Source organism: Orcinus orca, chromosome 16 (genome assembly GCF_937001465.1).
Source record: "Orcinus orca chromosome 16, mOrcOrc1.1, whole genome shotgun sequence".
NCBI lineage: Eukaryota > Metazoa > Chordata > Mammalia > Artiodactyla > Delphinidae > Orcinus > Orcinus orca.
The window spans coordinates 52,654,838-52,670,867 of record NC_064574.1 but is presented as its reverse complement, the minus strand read 5'-3'; the positions used below and the strand labels follow the sequence as shown (position 1 = coordinate 52,670,867).

General features: G+C 40.2%; 1 protein-coding gene across 5 annotated transcripts in view; it reads left to right on the top strand.

Annotated features, from left to right (window-relative positions):
• CREBBP (CREB binding protein) overlaps nucleotides 1-16,030 on the top strand; it is a 131,595-nt gene that overhangs the window by 24,033 nt on the left and 91,532 nt on the right. For all 5 annotated transcript variants that reach the window (XM_033428929.2, XM_033428928.2, XM_033428930.2 and 2 more), the window contains exon 2: nucleotides 117-829. In XM_033428929.2, coding sequence (XP_033284820.1) covers nucleotides 117-829 — 713 coding nt within the window. The remainder of the gene's footprint in view (nucleotides 1-116; nucleotides 830-16,030) is intronic.

Genomic DNA, 16,030 nt, shown 5'->3' with positions numbered 1-16,030 from the left:
ACGTGCTAGTGTTCCATGTTAAACGCCCCTTTAGGTTAAGATCATAGTAACATATGACAGTTGGAGAGCTCTTATGGTTGCTTAGTTTCTCATTTCCGTTTCTGTTTAATTTCTAGATTTTGGATCATTGTTTGACTTGGAAAATGATCTTCCCGATGAGCTGATCCCCAATGGAGGAGAATTAGGCCTTTTAAACAGTGGGAACCTTGTTCCAGATGCTGCTTCCAAACATAAACAACTGTCAGAGCTTCTGCGAGGAGGCAGCAGCTCTAGTATCAACCCAGGAATAGGAAATGTGAGCTCCAGCAGCCCCGTGCAACAAGGCCTTGGAGGCCAGGCCCAGGGGCAGCCGAACAGTGCAAACATGGCCAGTCTGGGTGCCATGGGCAAGAGCCCTCTGAACCAGGGAGATTCTTCAGCCCCCAGCCTTCCCAAACAGGCAGCCAGCACCTCTGGGCCCACTCCCCCTGCTTCCCAAGCACTGAATCCTCAAGCACAAAAGCAAGTGGGGCTGGTGACCAGCAGCCCTGCCACGTCACAGACAGGACCTGGTATCTGCATGAATGCTAATTTTAACCAGACCCACCCAGGCCTCCTCAATAGTAACTCTGGCCATAGTTTAATGAACCCGGCCCAGCAAGGGCAGGCGCAAGTCATGAATGGATCTCTTGGGGCTGCTGGCAGAGGAAGGGGAGCTGGAATGCCATACGCTACTCCGGCCATGCAGGGGGCCGCGAGCAGCGTGCTGGCTGAGACGTTAACTCAAGTTTCACCTCAAATGGCCGGTCATGCAGGACTGAACACAGCGCAAGCCGGAGGCATGAGCAAGGTAAGTGAGCTTCAGTGCTTTGAATTCTTCCTATTAACCAGGGTCACATTCCTGTCCTCCTTTAGGCTTTCCTCCTGCCCCTCCCACATGGAAGAGACAGATTTGGTATTTAGTGCCCTTCTTTCCAGGATACAGATCTCTGCCCCATGCCTTTAAAGTGGGAATTGTTGAAGAAGCCAGCGATAGGCTAGCTTGCATGTCAGACAGTTGAAACTTAGGGAATGAGTTTGGACTGATAACCAGTTTTCAGCCTCTGAGGAGAATGTGTGGAAATAGAACCACATGGTTGAAAGAGGCAGCTTCTGCTGGGAATCAGCTTTTTGTTGCAGCAGTGAATCCGGTAAAGGCTCTTTACCTTCACTTCACGCAGCCAAACAAGTCGTTACTCTTCATGCCCTTCCCTTTTTTCAACCAACTGGTGAAGTGTCTTTTGTCACAGTCTCCGTTTTACCAACAAAGAAGCTAGGTTCCAAGCTGGTCAGCTACCTGCCGTGGTTAACAGGGAAGAGATAACATGGCAGAGCCAGGGGGCAGCATGGGGCCTCGGGTCCCAGAGGAAACTCAGGTTTTCAAAGTGGGGTCCCCAAACCAGCAGCATCAGCATCACCTGGGAGCTTGTTAGAAGTGCAAAGCTACCGACTCCAGATGGTGTGACGCCTGTGCGGGGTTGAGACCTCTGCTCCAGGGAAAGGCCTTGCAACTGGTGTGTAGCGTAGGAACTGAATGTGGAGAAAGGGAAGGCAGATGCCAGGGTAGATAGGAGACCACTGGGAAAGCGAGAGCTGACAAGGGAAAGAGGGCGGGCTGATCCCACTGGAGCGCCAAACACCGAGATGCACTGAGAAAAGTCTTCTCAGCTACAGCCACCAGTGCACCTGTTTCAGGCAGTATTTGGTACAGCAGATTCCAGAACAGTAAAACAGTTTGGGCTGTTCTTTGGATTTGATTAGTCCCAAATAAGGGAAAGGGAGAGATCACAGTAGAGCACAGTTTCCCCACAAGGTTGATGCGAGCATTAGGTGACAGCTGTGAACCCTGTGACTGGCTTAGGTAAGGAGGAATTTTTTTTCACTTAAGTAAAGGTGAAGTAATTCCAAACGTTAAAATTGCATTTATCTCTTTTGAAATGTTATTAAGGGGGAATATGAACTTAATTTTTAGTTGTCCCTGGCATTTGAAGAGGGGTCTGTGTGTGAATGTGCCTTTCGGAGTTGGGTTGAGAAAAGATTTCTGTGGGCTTAGGGTTCATGGATAGATTGATGTTTGTTCCTTCCTAATTGACTCATCACTCTTGTCCACGCTGCCCAGTTACGAAAAACTATTTTGGAGAATTTAAGTCACATGCAAAAGTAGACATAGGACTCTTAAGTAATCTTAAAAATTATTGAGGGAAAAAAAAATTATTGAGGGGCCCAAGTGGATAAAACGTGGATATATCTGTCCATATTAGCCACATTAGATACTAAAACAGAATTTTAAAACACAAGCACACATTCCATTAGCCGTTAAGTATAGTGATATCACATGTCACAGAGCCTCTGGAAAACTCCTCTGTGTTCTTGTAAGGGAATGAGAGCAAAAAAGGCAAATAATGTCTTAGTATTATATGAAAATAGTTTTGACCCCTGGAAGGAACTGAGTCCCTCCACCACACTTGGAGAGCCATTGATAGAATGTATATATATATTCCTAGAAGTTAGACTTGGCATACCTGAGCACAGTGCCACTCTCACATGTAAATAAATGATTTCCTCATGTCATCAATGTCCACTGAATATTCAAATTTCCAATGGTTGCGTATGTCATGATTTGTTATTACAGACTTTTTCCCCCCAGCTCTGAATAACCTATATTTTATTCAGTTGATATGGCTCTTAAGAATTTATTAATCTCTAGGAGTCTTACAACGTATCTGTAGGAGAATCTAGTTGTTTTGCTCGTTTATTTTTTTGTTCTGGGGGTTTCCTATAGTCTGGGCTTTGCTGATAATGTCTCCTTCACTCCATGTTCCTCTGCCAACTTTTTCATTCCTTTGTACAGAGTGATCTTTCTTTCAAATGACACTTAGCTAGTGTTCACTATGTGGAAAGTGAGCCACGTTAGTGCTTTGCGGGCAGCCATCTCTGTCCCCTGTAGGTACCCTAAAGAGGCTGATGGCGAAGGAGGAGTGGGAACTGGCATTTTTGAAAGATTGTCATGGCCTTTGGTTGGGACAAAAGAACTAACAGTGGTGGACAGATAGTAGGTGTAAGAGACAAGTTCATTTTAAGCGGAATAAGATTTTAAAATGCACTCGGGAAAAGAAACATTTTTACAAAGGTAATTTTGTTTTAAAAATTATTGTTACAAAGGAAATGCAGATGTCCTATAAAATAATTTAAATAGTAAAAAAAGAGCAACCCCTCTCTCCTTACAGATAACCACTTCTGTCTATACAGATGTATTAACACAGATTCTTTTTTGTATGAAATGGAACCAAACTATTGGGTTGGCCAAAAAGTTCCTTCAGTGTTAAAGTAAAAATAAAAGGCACATTTTTCATTTTCACCAAGAACTTTATTGAACAACGTATTCACCGTTTTGTGCCATTTCTGCCATTTCTGCCATTTTTCAGGGAACTTCATAATTCCATCTTCAAAAACTTTTTTTTGAGCAAAGAACTGTTCCAGGTGCCTTTTACAGTCTTCCAGGGAATTGAAATTTTTTCCGTTAAGAGAACTTAGTAAAGACCGAAATAAATGGAAATCCAAAGGTGCAATGTCTGGTGAATACAGCAGATGAATCAGAACTTCCCAGCCAAGCTGTAATAGTTTTTGCCTGGTCATCAAAGAAACATGTGGTCTTGTGGTATCTCGATGGAAGATTATGCGTTTTCTGTTGACTAATTCTGGACACTTTTTGTCGAGTGCTGCTTTCAGTTGGTCTAATTGGGAGCAGCACTTGTTGGAATTAATCGTTTCGTTTTCCAGAGGAGCTCATAATAGAGGACTCCCAATCCCAAGGGAGATATACCCAACATCACCTTCTTTGGACGAAGACCAGTCTTTGGTGTGGTTGGTGGTGGTTCATTTCGCTTGCCCCATGATCTCTTCCGTTCTATATCATTGTACAGTATCCACTTTTCATTGCCCGCCACAATTTGTTCTAAAAACGAAACGTTTTTGTTATGTCTCAGTAGAGAATCACATGCAGAAATATGATCAAGAAGGTTTTTTTTGCTTAACTTATGCGGAACCCAAACATCAAAGCGATTAACGTAACCAAGCTGGTGCAAATGATTTGCAGCACTTGATTTGGATATTTTGAGTGTGTCAGCTATCTCCCGTGTGGTATATAACGTTGATTGTTCTCAGTCTCGATTTGATCGCTATCAACTTCAGCTGGTCTACCCAACTCTGGAGCATCATCCAGTTAGAAATCTCCAGCATGAAACTTTGCAAACCACGTTTGACACATTCTATCAAGTCACAGCACCTTCTCCATACAATGCACAAATCTTTTTTTGCGTTTCAGTTGCGCTTTTACCTTTCTTGAAATAATAAAGCATAATATGCCAAAAATTTTGCTTTTTTCCTTTCATCCTCAGTATTAAAATGGCTACACAAAAATTCACCAATTTTAATGTTTTTTTTTTTAAATGCACGCTGACATGACAGCTTTTACAATACAGTCTAACAAAATTGTTTCAAATGAAGTTAAAGACAATTAAGCACTACTAGAGCCATCTTACAGGGAAAAAAAGGAAAAAACTGAACAAACCTTTTGGCCAACCCAGTACATAAGCACCTTGCTGTTTTACATAACTATATACCCTGGATGCCTTTCCATGCTGTGTGTGCAGATTTTTCCTTTTTTTCTACTGATAGCAAGGTATTGCATTTTGTGATGCACCATAATTTATGTACTCCTCTGATGATGAACATTTGGATTGTTTCTGACTTTTCATTAGTACAAACAGTGCTGCAGTGAATATATCCTTGTGTAGGCATATCCACATGCATCATGGGATAAATTCTGAAAAGTGACGTTACTGGGTCAAAGGCTTTGTTAAACGTTTTGTTTTTAGAAGAAATCATGCACATGGTTTAACAGCTAACAGCCAAATTTTTAAAAAATAGCACTAAGGATAAGAACTGAAAAGGTAGTCTCCCTTAATTTTTGACCCTTCGTTCTCCCAAATTCTCTCACCAAAGGCAACTACTGTTTCTTATCTATCCTGCCAGAGGTGGTCTGTATATATAGAGGTATAGAAAGGGTGTGTGTGTGTGTGCGCATGCGTGTGTGTGTGTAGCTATCTCTTCTAAACATGAAGAGTAGTATGGTATAACATCTGTCTCTCTCTCTGTCTCCCCCCCAACCCCCACCATGTATAAATGTAGACATACACCTCCTTTCCACCCCTGAACAACATAAGTTGGAAGTTGTTCCATGTTAGATAGAGCTCTCAGTCCTTCTTACTAGCTATGGTACGGTAGTAGTCCCTGATTTGGCTATATCTTTTTTTTTTCTTTCTAATAAATGTATTTATTTATTTATTTTTGGCTGCATTGGGTCTTCGTTGCCGCGCATGGGCTTCCTCTAGTTGCGGCGAGCAGGGGCTGTTCTTCATTGCAGTGCACGGGCTTCTCATTGCGGTGGCTTCTCTTGTTGCAGAGCACGGGCTCTAGGCGCGCGGGCTGAGTAGTTGTGGCTCGCAGGCTCTAGAGCTCAGGCTCAATAGTTGTGCACAGCTTGCTTAGTTGCTCCGTGGCATGTGGGATCTTCCCGGACCAGGGCTCAAACCTGTGTCCTTGCATTGGCAGGTGGATTCTTAACCACTGCACCACCAGGGAAGTCCCTGATTTGGCTATATCTTAATTTATAGGACTAGTGCCCCAGTATCTGTACATTTAGATTGTTTCCAGTGTTTTGCTGCTATCACAATTTTTTTTTTTTTTTTTTTTTTTGCTATCACAATTTTTGACTTGTATATATATCTTTGTACAGCTGAGTGTAACAGCTGGATGAATTCTTGGGGGTGAAGTTTCTGGATTAAAGGATATTGACATTTTTAATAAGCATAGATATTGCCAGATCCTCTCCAAAAACATTATGCAAATTACACCCTCATCAAAGTGAATAAGTCCCTGTGCCCCAAATTCTCACCAACACTGATACTATTCTTTTACTGATTTGCCATTCTCTTAGGCAGATTGTCTCTTAGGCAGAATGTCTTTCCATAAATTCATGGGCATTTGTATTTTGCTGTTGCTTGTATTCTCTGTCAACTTTTCTGTTGCATGGTTTCCCATTTATTCTTGTTGGTTTGTATTCTTTATATTCTTTGTATATTAAAAGCTAAAGTCTAAAGACAAAAAAAATAGAAACAAAGCATAAAGCAGGATGGGAGAAGCAAAATCAAGCATAATAATTTAAAAATATGAAATGGTTCAATTTTTTGACTGAAAATATTATAATTAAAAGAAACAGCTAAAGTCTTTTAATGAGTGAAAGTTTCTCCCCCTTTTTTATTTGCTAAAGTCTGTTTTACCAGGAGAATGGCCACATAAGTTTACAATATGATAGTTCTGAGTTTTTTTTGTGTGTGTGTGTGTGGTACGCGGGCCTCTCACTGTTGTGGCCTCTCCCCTTGCGGAGCACAAGCTCCGGACACGCAGGCTTAGCGGCCATGGCTCACGGGCCCAGCCGCTCCGCGGCATGTGGGATCTTCCCAGACCGGGGCACAAACCCGTGTCCCCTGCATCGGTAGGCAGACTCTCAACCACTGCACCACCAGGGAAGCCCTGTGTAATGAATTTTAACATATGGAGCCAGTTGCCTTTCACTCCTTTTCAAGAATCCAGTATTTTCTTTGCTGTCCTTATAAGATACTCTTCTAGATGTATGGTTCTCAACCCTGTCTGTGCATCAAAATTACCTGGTTTTTTTTTTTTAATGTGGTGCCTCATCCCTACTGCAGACCAATTAAGTTAGAATCTCTGGGGCATGGCATGAGCATTGATATAGTTTATAGTTCCTCAGATGATTTTCATGGCAGCCGGGGTTGAGAACCTCTGTTTCAGATAAACTTTAGGACTGTTTTTCAGATTCCTAAAAATCAAACAAAAGTCTTGGGATTTGATTGGGATTATATTGCATTTTATAAACCATTTAAGGGGGATTTTGACATTCTAACAGTTTTGTGGCTTTCCAAGTTGTCTTATCCTGTACATACAAGGTTTGTCTTTTCATGGAGTCTTATGTTGCTCAGAGGCATACTATAGTTTTCTTTATATAGGTAATACACCCTTTTTATTAAGTTTGTTTCTGGATGTATTAATGGGTTTATCATTGCTATTAGAGATGAGTATTCTATTTCATTACCTAATTGACTATTGTTTTAATATAGGAAAGATGTTGATATATACATGTCAGTTTGGTAATCTGGCCACTTAATGGAGTTCTCTTGTTTATTCTAATACTTCTTCAGTTGATTCTCTTGGGTTTTCCTAGTAGGCAGTCATCTTTTGCATTACTGATACTTTTGTCTTATTGGCAATATTTCTACCAGTGTTTATGCTCTTGGGAATCCCTGTCTTGTATCTGACTTAAATAGAGATGTATGTAGTGTTTTATTATTAAGTATAATGTGAGCTTTGGTTTTCAGTCTTTTAAAATTGGGGTGTAATCTATTACTCATTTATTGGATGCTGGATTTTGTCAATTCCCTTTTGACATCTGTAGTGGTTACCCTGTGATTTTTTTTTCTCCTTTGTTTTATTTATGTGACAAATTATCTCAGTAGGTTTCCTACTATCCAACTGAACCATCTCTGTAATTGTGAAATTGAAAGTTAACGTTTTGCTGAATTTTATTGGCTAGCATTCATTTAGAATTTTTGGTTCTCACTAATCAACAGTGAGATTGATCTGTAGTTCTGTAGTTCTTTTTTGTGTTTTGTCAGGATTTGATATCAGGGTTGTGTTAATTTGGTCGGAAAGAGTTTGGAAGCTGGTCACATCTGTTCTCTGGAACAGTTTCGAATTTGAATGATCTGTTCCTTGAAGAATTGAGAAACCATCTGTACAACTGTATGGGCTTGAAGCTTTTTTCCTCGAGGGTGACTTAAGATCTTTGACAATACTCCATTAGACTATTGGTCTCTTAAGTCAATATATTTTTCTTTTAGAAAAGTCTAAATATATTTTTATTCTGAAGAACAACTCAAAATGTTTAACTTCTACTCTCATTAAAAAATATAAAGTGGGTACTATTCCCATGTTACAGATTAGAAATGGAGGCACACAGAATGGAGAGGAGAAATTATTTCATTAAAAAAAATATATCATGCCATGTTAACATTATTGCCATGTTGTTGAAATGGCTTATGTTTCCTATTTTAAATGTTTTCTTTAAGAGACACAAAATTAGGAATGAGAAAGTAGAAATAATCAAAAACATCAGGAAAGTCCAAAATTGTAAGAATTTTTATATAACTCTTAATTAATTGTAAAGCCTGGATAAAAAGAATTTTTATTAAAATATAGATTGTAAAACTGATCCAAGAACAGGCTGCACGGGTTAGTGATTTAAGAGACCCTTAGCCAGACTTTATGGGATCCGATCCTGGCTGTGCTGTGTGATCGTGGAAAGTTACTCAGCTTCCCTCTATTCCCTTCATTCTGTGTGCCTCCGTTTCAACAGTAGGAAACCTCATATGTTATCTTTTCAGTAGCATGCTCTTGTTTTCTACAGAAAATAACCCAAACACTTGTCTTTTAGGAGGAAAGCAAAAAAGATATTTAAAGATAAATTTAAGGGGACTTCCCTGGTGGTCCAGTGGTAAAGAATCCGCCTTACAATGCAGGGGACTCGGGTTCAGTCCCTGGTCAGAGAACTAAGATCCCACATGCCGCGGGGTAACTAAGCCCACGTGCCACAACCACTGAACTCGTGCGCCTCAACTGGAGCCCGCGTGCCACAACTAGAGAAGAGAAAACCTGCATACCACGACTAGAGAGGAGCCGCACACCACAGTGAAAGATCCCGCATGCCTCAGTGAAGATCCCACGTGCCACAACTAAGACCCAGTGCAGCCAAAAAGAAATTAAATAAATAAATAAATAAATCTCTTAAAGAAAATAAAGATAAATTTAAGTGGGAATTGGAAGCCATACACTCAAGTTCTTCTCCTGGCTAGAGGTATTGAGAGTTATTGCTCTGCACAGAGAAGGTGGCAGAGGGAAGCCAGACACTGGTTGAAAGAGGAAGGTATTTTGATGTATCTGGGCAAGGGGTCCAGACTCTTTATAGTTTTGAGGTTGATAAATGCTTTTACAGCCTTAGAAATCCTTTCAGTCCTTTCTTATAAGTAATGTATTGGAAATAAGGGACCAAAATAGTTTGTGTGGTAAGCCTTCTTCACAGGGGGTTAGATTAGGGCTTATTTTTTTATAAGGTTTTTGGAATATTGTTCTTTTTTTATTTTTTTGTTTTTACTTTTTTTTTTTTTTTTGCGGTACGTGGGCCTCTCACTGTTGTGGCCTCTCCCGTTGCGGAGCACAGGCTCCGGACGCGCAGGCTCAGCGGCCATGGCTCACAGGCCCAGCTGCTCCGTGGCATGTGGGATCTTCCCAGACGGGGGCATGAACCCGTGTCCCATGCATCGGCAGGCGGACTCTCAACCACTGCGCCACCAGGGAAGCCCTGTTCTTTTTTTAGAAAGTGGTCAGAAAATGGGGAGCTAGCTTTCCGTAGAGCTCTCCCTGAGGAGTGAAGGGTGGTTTTTTTTTTGTTTTTTTTTTTTTAAATAAATAAATTTATTTATTTATTTATTTATGGCTGTGTTGGGTCTTCGTTGCTGTGCGTGGGCTTTTTCTAGTTGCAGCGAGCAGGGACTACTCTTTGTTGTGGTGTGTGGGCTTCATATTGCGGTGGCTTCTCTTGTTGCGGAGCACGGGCTCTAGGTACGCGGGCTTCAGTAGTTGTGGCACGAGGGCTCAGTAGTTGTGGCACATGGGCTTAGTTGCTCCACGGCATGTGGCATCTTCCCAGCCCAGGGCTCGAACCCGTGTCTCCTGCATTGGCAGGCGGATTCTTAACCACTGCGCCACCAGGGAAGTTCTGGGGTGAAGGTTTTGATTTTTAGATCCAGACCCCCCTGAATCCAGTCAACCAATATTTTGGTCAGATAAGATAAAGTGGTCGTTCTCAGACTTGGTGTCCAGCACAGGCACTGCAGGCTTGTTAACCCAGAGTGCTGGGCCTCCCCAGAGTTCCTGATTCAGTAGGTTTGGGGTGGGGCCTAAGAATCTGCTTTTCTTGCCAGCTCCCAGGTGACGGTGGTTGTGCTGATCAGCGACCACACTCCGAGAATTGGCGTGCCGAAGGGATAGATTAGCGGCATATGGTCAGTAAGAGAGGAGTAGGGCCAAATTGGCTGTTCAGAATAAGTGACTCACCTTCTCTATTTTGGAATGATAATTGGACATTTCTAACATTTAATAGCAAGAGAAATAATACTGTATATTTGTCTGATCCTTTTCTCTTTCTCATGTAATGTCATCTCATCTGATCCTTGAAATAATGCAAAGGAAACAAGGAAGTTTTTTATTAAGTAAATCCTAATTTGGCCTTTTTGAAAAAGATCACAATGGAGGTAAATGGTCAGTTTATAGAATTAAAAGGTTGAAAGCTTTGAATTAATACAGTGTGCTGTGTGATAATTATATAGCTCCTGTAGGCACAGGTTTTTGGTAGAAATATTAAGCAGTCTTGTACTGGCTCAATAATTGTATCATGATTTTAATGGAGAATATGTGATTCAGGATTTACTGAACTTCCCATGATAATTATCCATGAATTTATTTTTTAATTTTTTAATTAAATGAGGTTGTATATGTATATTTAATGGCTTTACCCACAGATTGTACTGACCTGCTGCTACTCCTGTCATTGTTGTTGTCATCATCATCATCGTTAGTAGCAGCAGCAGCAGCTTCAGCAGCTCAAACTGCTTTCCCCAGATGCAGTACAGCCAAGTGCTTAAGAGCAGAGGTTGGGATCTGGAGTAAGATGCCTCAGTTCAAGTTCAGGCTCCACTAAATTATTAGCTGTGGGAAAATAATATAATCACTCTGGGTCTTAGTTGTTTGTCTTTTAAATGAGGATAATAATAGTATCTGCCTTTGAGAATTGTATGGATTAAGAGGGGATAGTAATAATATCTACCTCATAGAATTGTGCTGATTAAATGAGATGGTGTATATATAGTTCTTAACCACAGTGTCTGGGTTTACTGTAAAACTTTGAGAGAAGATTGGTTAGTTAGCTGGCTAGATGCTTTCTTACATAAAGGATTTGAGATAATCACATTTGAAGTGATGAGACTGCTTTTCTACTGTTTTCAGAGAATTATTTTCTAGTAATAAAAGTAGTTGATTGTACAAAAATTGAAAGTTTAGAGAAGAAACCATAATCTTATCACCCAGTTCATAATTGGTGTTAACTTTTTGATGTTTTCCCTAGCAATCTTATATCTATAATATGTATCTCTTTTTAAAGTCAAAGTTGGAGTTATATTTCTTTCTTTTTCCAGTTAACTTTGTAACTCATTATTTTCTGTAGCACAAACTGAATGAATGTTTTGCATAATAGCAGCATTGAGTACTTTGATTTGATAGGTCTCCAGGGTGACTACTTTGAAGAGTATACTTGTAAGAAAAACCAGTCAGCTTTGTTACTTTCTAACTAAAGGTCAACAGTTAGGATCTGGGGTTAAAGACCTACATGTATTAATTTTTTAAATATTTTATTGTTTTACTTTCATTATTAATTTTTTTTAAAATTTTTTAATTTTTATTTTTTTTTGCGGTACGTGGGCCTCTCACTGTTGTGGCCTCTCCCGTTGTGGAGCACAGGCTCCGGACGCGCAGGCTGAGTGGCCATGGCTCACGGGCCCAGCCACTCTGTGGCATGTGGGATCTTCCCGGACCAGGGCACGAACCCGTGTCCCCTGCATCGGCAGGCGGAGTCTTAACCACTGCACCACCAGGGAAGCCCCCCATTATTAATATTTTTAAAGGTATAATTTACGTAGAGTGAAATGCACAGATCTTAAGTGTTACAGTTTGATTTGTCAAAACTCATGCCCATGTAACCCGTACCCTTCTTAAGATACAGGGCATATTCATTACCCCAGAAAGTTCCTTTGTATTCCTCACTTTACCTGTTCTCTCCACCCATGTCTGCTGTCACTACTGATTTCTTTCACCATGGATGAGTTTTACCTGTTCTCAAACTTCATATAAATGGAATTCTGTAATGTGGGTTTTTTGGTTTGTTTTTGGTGAGGCTTCTTTTGCTCATGGTGTGTTTTTGAGATTCATCCATGTTGTTGCCTGAATTTAGTAGTTATTTTTATTGCTAATTAGTATTCTGTTGTATTAATATACCATGATTTGCTTATCTAGTCTCCTATTCATGGATGTTGTGGTAGTTTCCGGTTTGGAGCTGTTAAGAATAAAGCTTCTGTGAACATTTTTGTATAAGTCTTTGTGTGGACATATAAATTTTCATTTCTCTTAGATAAATAACTAGGAATGGAATTGACTGGATAAGGAGGGGTCTGTTTCTGGACTCTACTCTGGGAGTCAGCAAACTATAGCCTATGGGCCAGATCTGGCCCACAACCTAAGAATGGTTTTTATGTTTTTAAACAATTGGTTAAAAAACAAACTAACAAATAAATAAAAGGATGAGGGATGGGGGCTTCCCTGGTGATGCAGTGGTTGAGAGTCCGCCTGCCGATGCAGGGGACACAGGTTCGTGCCCTGGTCCGGGAAGATCCCACATGCTGTGGAGCGGCTGGGCCCGTGAGCCATGGTGGCTGAGCCTGTGCGTCCGGGGCCTGTGCTCCGCAACGGGAGAGGCCACGACAGTGAGAGCCCCGCGTACAGCAAAAAAAAAAAAAAAAGAATGAGGGATGGAAACCATAGGTCACCTGCTAAGACTAAAATATTTACTAGCTGGACCTTTACAGAAAGTCTGCCCACCCCTGTTCTAGTCCATTCCATTGATCTGTTTATTTCTTTAGCTTTATAGTATTAAAATCGGGTTGCTTGGGCTTCCCTGGTGGCGCAGTGGTTGAGGGTCCGCCTGCTGATGCAGGGGACAGGGGTTCATGCCCTGGTCCAGGAAGATCCCGCATGCCGCTGAGCAGCTAGGCCCGTGAGCCATGGTCACTGAGCCTGCGCGTCTGGAGCCTGTGCTCCGCAACGGGAGAGACCACAACAGTGAGAGCCCCGCGTAACCGCAAAAAAAAAAAAAAAAAAAAAAAAAAAATCGGGTTGCTTAATTTCTCATTTTCATTTCTGTTTAATTTCTAGATTTTGTGTCATTGTTTGACTTGTTTGTTGCTAATATGGAGAATATAATTGGTTTTTCTTTATTAACGTTATATCCTGTAACTTTGCTAAACTCACTTGTTCTACTTATTTGGTAGATGCCTTAGAATTTTCTAGGTCATGGTTGTCCTTGTAAAATAGTTTTACTTCTTCCTTTCTAATCGGTATGCTTTTTATATTTCTGGCTTTACTGCTCTGCCTGAGACCTTCAGTGTTTAATAAAAGTGTTGAGAGCATACATCCCCTGTCTTATTCTGGATCTGTGGAGGAAGCCATTCAGTCATTTATTAAGCATGGTGTTAGTTGTAGGCTTTTAGAGGTATCCTTTGTCAGGATGAAGAAGGCCCCTACTCTACGTAGTCTGCTGCGTCTTTTTATCATAGATGATTGCTGAATTTCATCAAATACTTTTTCTGTATCTATTGAGAGGATCAGGTGGATTTTCTTTATTCTGTTAATGTGGTAAAGTACATCTTTCTGAATGTTGAACCAACCTTAACAGTCCTGGGATAACCTCCCTCGATCGTGATGTATTAACCTTTTTACGTACTACTGGATCTGATTTATTTTATTTATTTATTTTTTAAACTGAGTTAGGATTTTCCTTCCTTCCTCCTTTCCTCCCTCCCTCCTGTTTTTATTTGGCTGCGCTGGGTCTTAGTTGTGGCGCATGGGATCTAGTTCCCTGACTAGGGATCAAACCCGGGCCCCCTGTATTGGGAGCTAGGAGTCTTAACCATTGGGCCACCAGGCAAGTCCCAGATCTGATTTATTAGAATATAGTTTAGGATTTATGCGTCTATATTCATGAGGGATATGTGTCTATAATTTTCTTGCAGTGTCCTGATATGGTTTTGGTATCAAGACTACACTGGTTTGTTCCCTCTTCCTTTCTTTTCTGAGTTCAGTATTTTTTCTTAAAATGTTTGATAAAATTCACCAGTGAGACCATCTGGGTCTGGAGTTTTCCTTGTGATGAGGTTTTAAACTATAATTTGATTAGTTTAATAGGTACAGATTATTCATATTTTTCATTTCTTGTGTTAATTTTGATAATTTGTGTTTTTCAAGGAATTTATCCATTTCATCTAAGGTCTTGAATTTATTTGGCATAAAAGGATTCATAATATTCCCCTAATTTCCTTTTAATTTCTACAGACTGTGTAGTAATGTCCATTGCCCCTCTTTCAATCTGATATTTATAATTTTATGTTTCTCTCCTTTTTCCCTGATCAGTCTGGGTAGAGACTTGTTAATTTTATTGGTATTTTCAGACAGCCAACTTTTGACTTGTTAATATTCTCATTTTTATAGATCATTGATTCTCTTTTTGTTATTTTCTTTTTTCTATTTTGGGTTTTCTTTGCTCTTTCTAACCTCTTGGGGTAAATGCTTATTAGATCATTGATTTTAGACTTCTCCAATATTAACATTTGAGCAATAATTTTTTTTTAACATCTTTATTGGGGTTTAGTTGCTTTACAGTGGTGTGTTAGTTTCTGCTTTATAACAAAGTGAATCAGTTATACATGTACATTTGTTCCCATATCTCTTCCCTCTTGCGTCTCTCCCCCTCCCACCCTCCCTGAATCAGTTATACATATACATATGTTCCCATATCTCTTCCCTCTTGCGTCTTCCTCCCTTCCACCCTCCCTATCCCACCCTTGAGCAATAAATATTGGTCTGCACTGCATTTCATAAATTTTGATAGGTTATCATTTAGTTCAGAATATTTTTATATTTTGATTTGATTTTTTATATTTGATTTCTTCTCTAGCTCATGTTTCTTTTTTTTTTAATTTATTTATTTTTGGCTGTGTTGGGTCTTCATTGCTGCACGTGGGCTTTCTCTAGTTGTGGTGAGCCAGGTCTACTCTTGGTTGTGGTGCACAGGCTTCTCATTGCGGTGGCTTCTCTTGTTGTGGAGCACAGGCTCTAGGCGCGCGAGCTTCCGTAGTTGTGGCACATGGGCTCAGTAGTTGTGGCTTGCGGGCTCTAGAGCACAGGCCCAGTAGTTGTGGCACACGGGCTTAGTTGCTCTGTGGCATGTGGAATCTTCCCGGACCAGGGCTTGAACCTGTGTCCCCTGTATTGGCAGGCAGATTCTTAACCACTGCGCCACCAGGGAAGCCCTGACTCATGTTTCTAGGTAGAAGTGTGTTGCTTAATTTTCAAATATTGGGGATTTTTGCAGATATTATTTTGTTATTGATTTCTGATTTCATTGTGGTCAGAGAACATGCTCTATATGATTTTTGTCGTTTGAAATTTACTGAGACTTGTTTTATGGCCCAGTGTATGGTCTGTCTTGATGAATGTTCTGCATATGCTCGAAAAGAATGTGCCTCCTACAGTTGTAGGGTGTAGCATTTGTAAATGTCAGTTAGAGTAAGTTGATTGTATTCAAATTGGCAACGCCCTTACTGATGTTTTTTCTGTCTCTTCTATCAGTTACTGAGAGAATGTTAAAAATATCCAACTATAATTATAGATTTTTCTATTTTTACTTTAACTAGAATGAAATTTGATTACTTATTTCATGTATTTTGATGCCCTTTTATTAAGTGAATATACATTTTGGATTATTATGTCTTCCTGATGAATTGAACTTTTTATCATTCTACTTGTTTCTCTTTATTTCTATTAATATTCTTTGTCTCATTAACATAGCTGCTCCCACTCTTATTAATATTTGCAAAGGATATCTTTTTTTACCCTTTTGTCTATGTCTTTATATCTAAAGTGTGTCTCTTGGAACGAACATATAGTTGGAACTTATTTTTAATTTATTCTGACAATCTTTGTCTTTAAATAG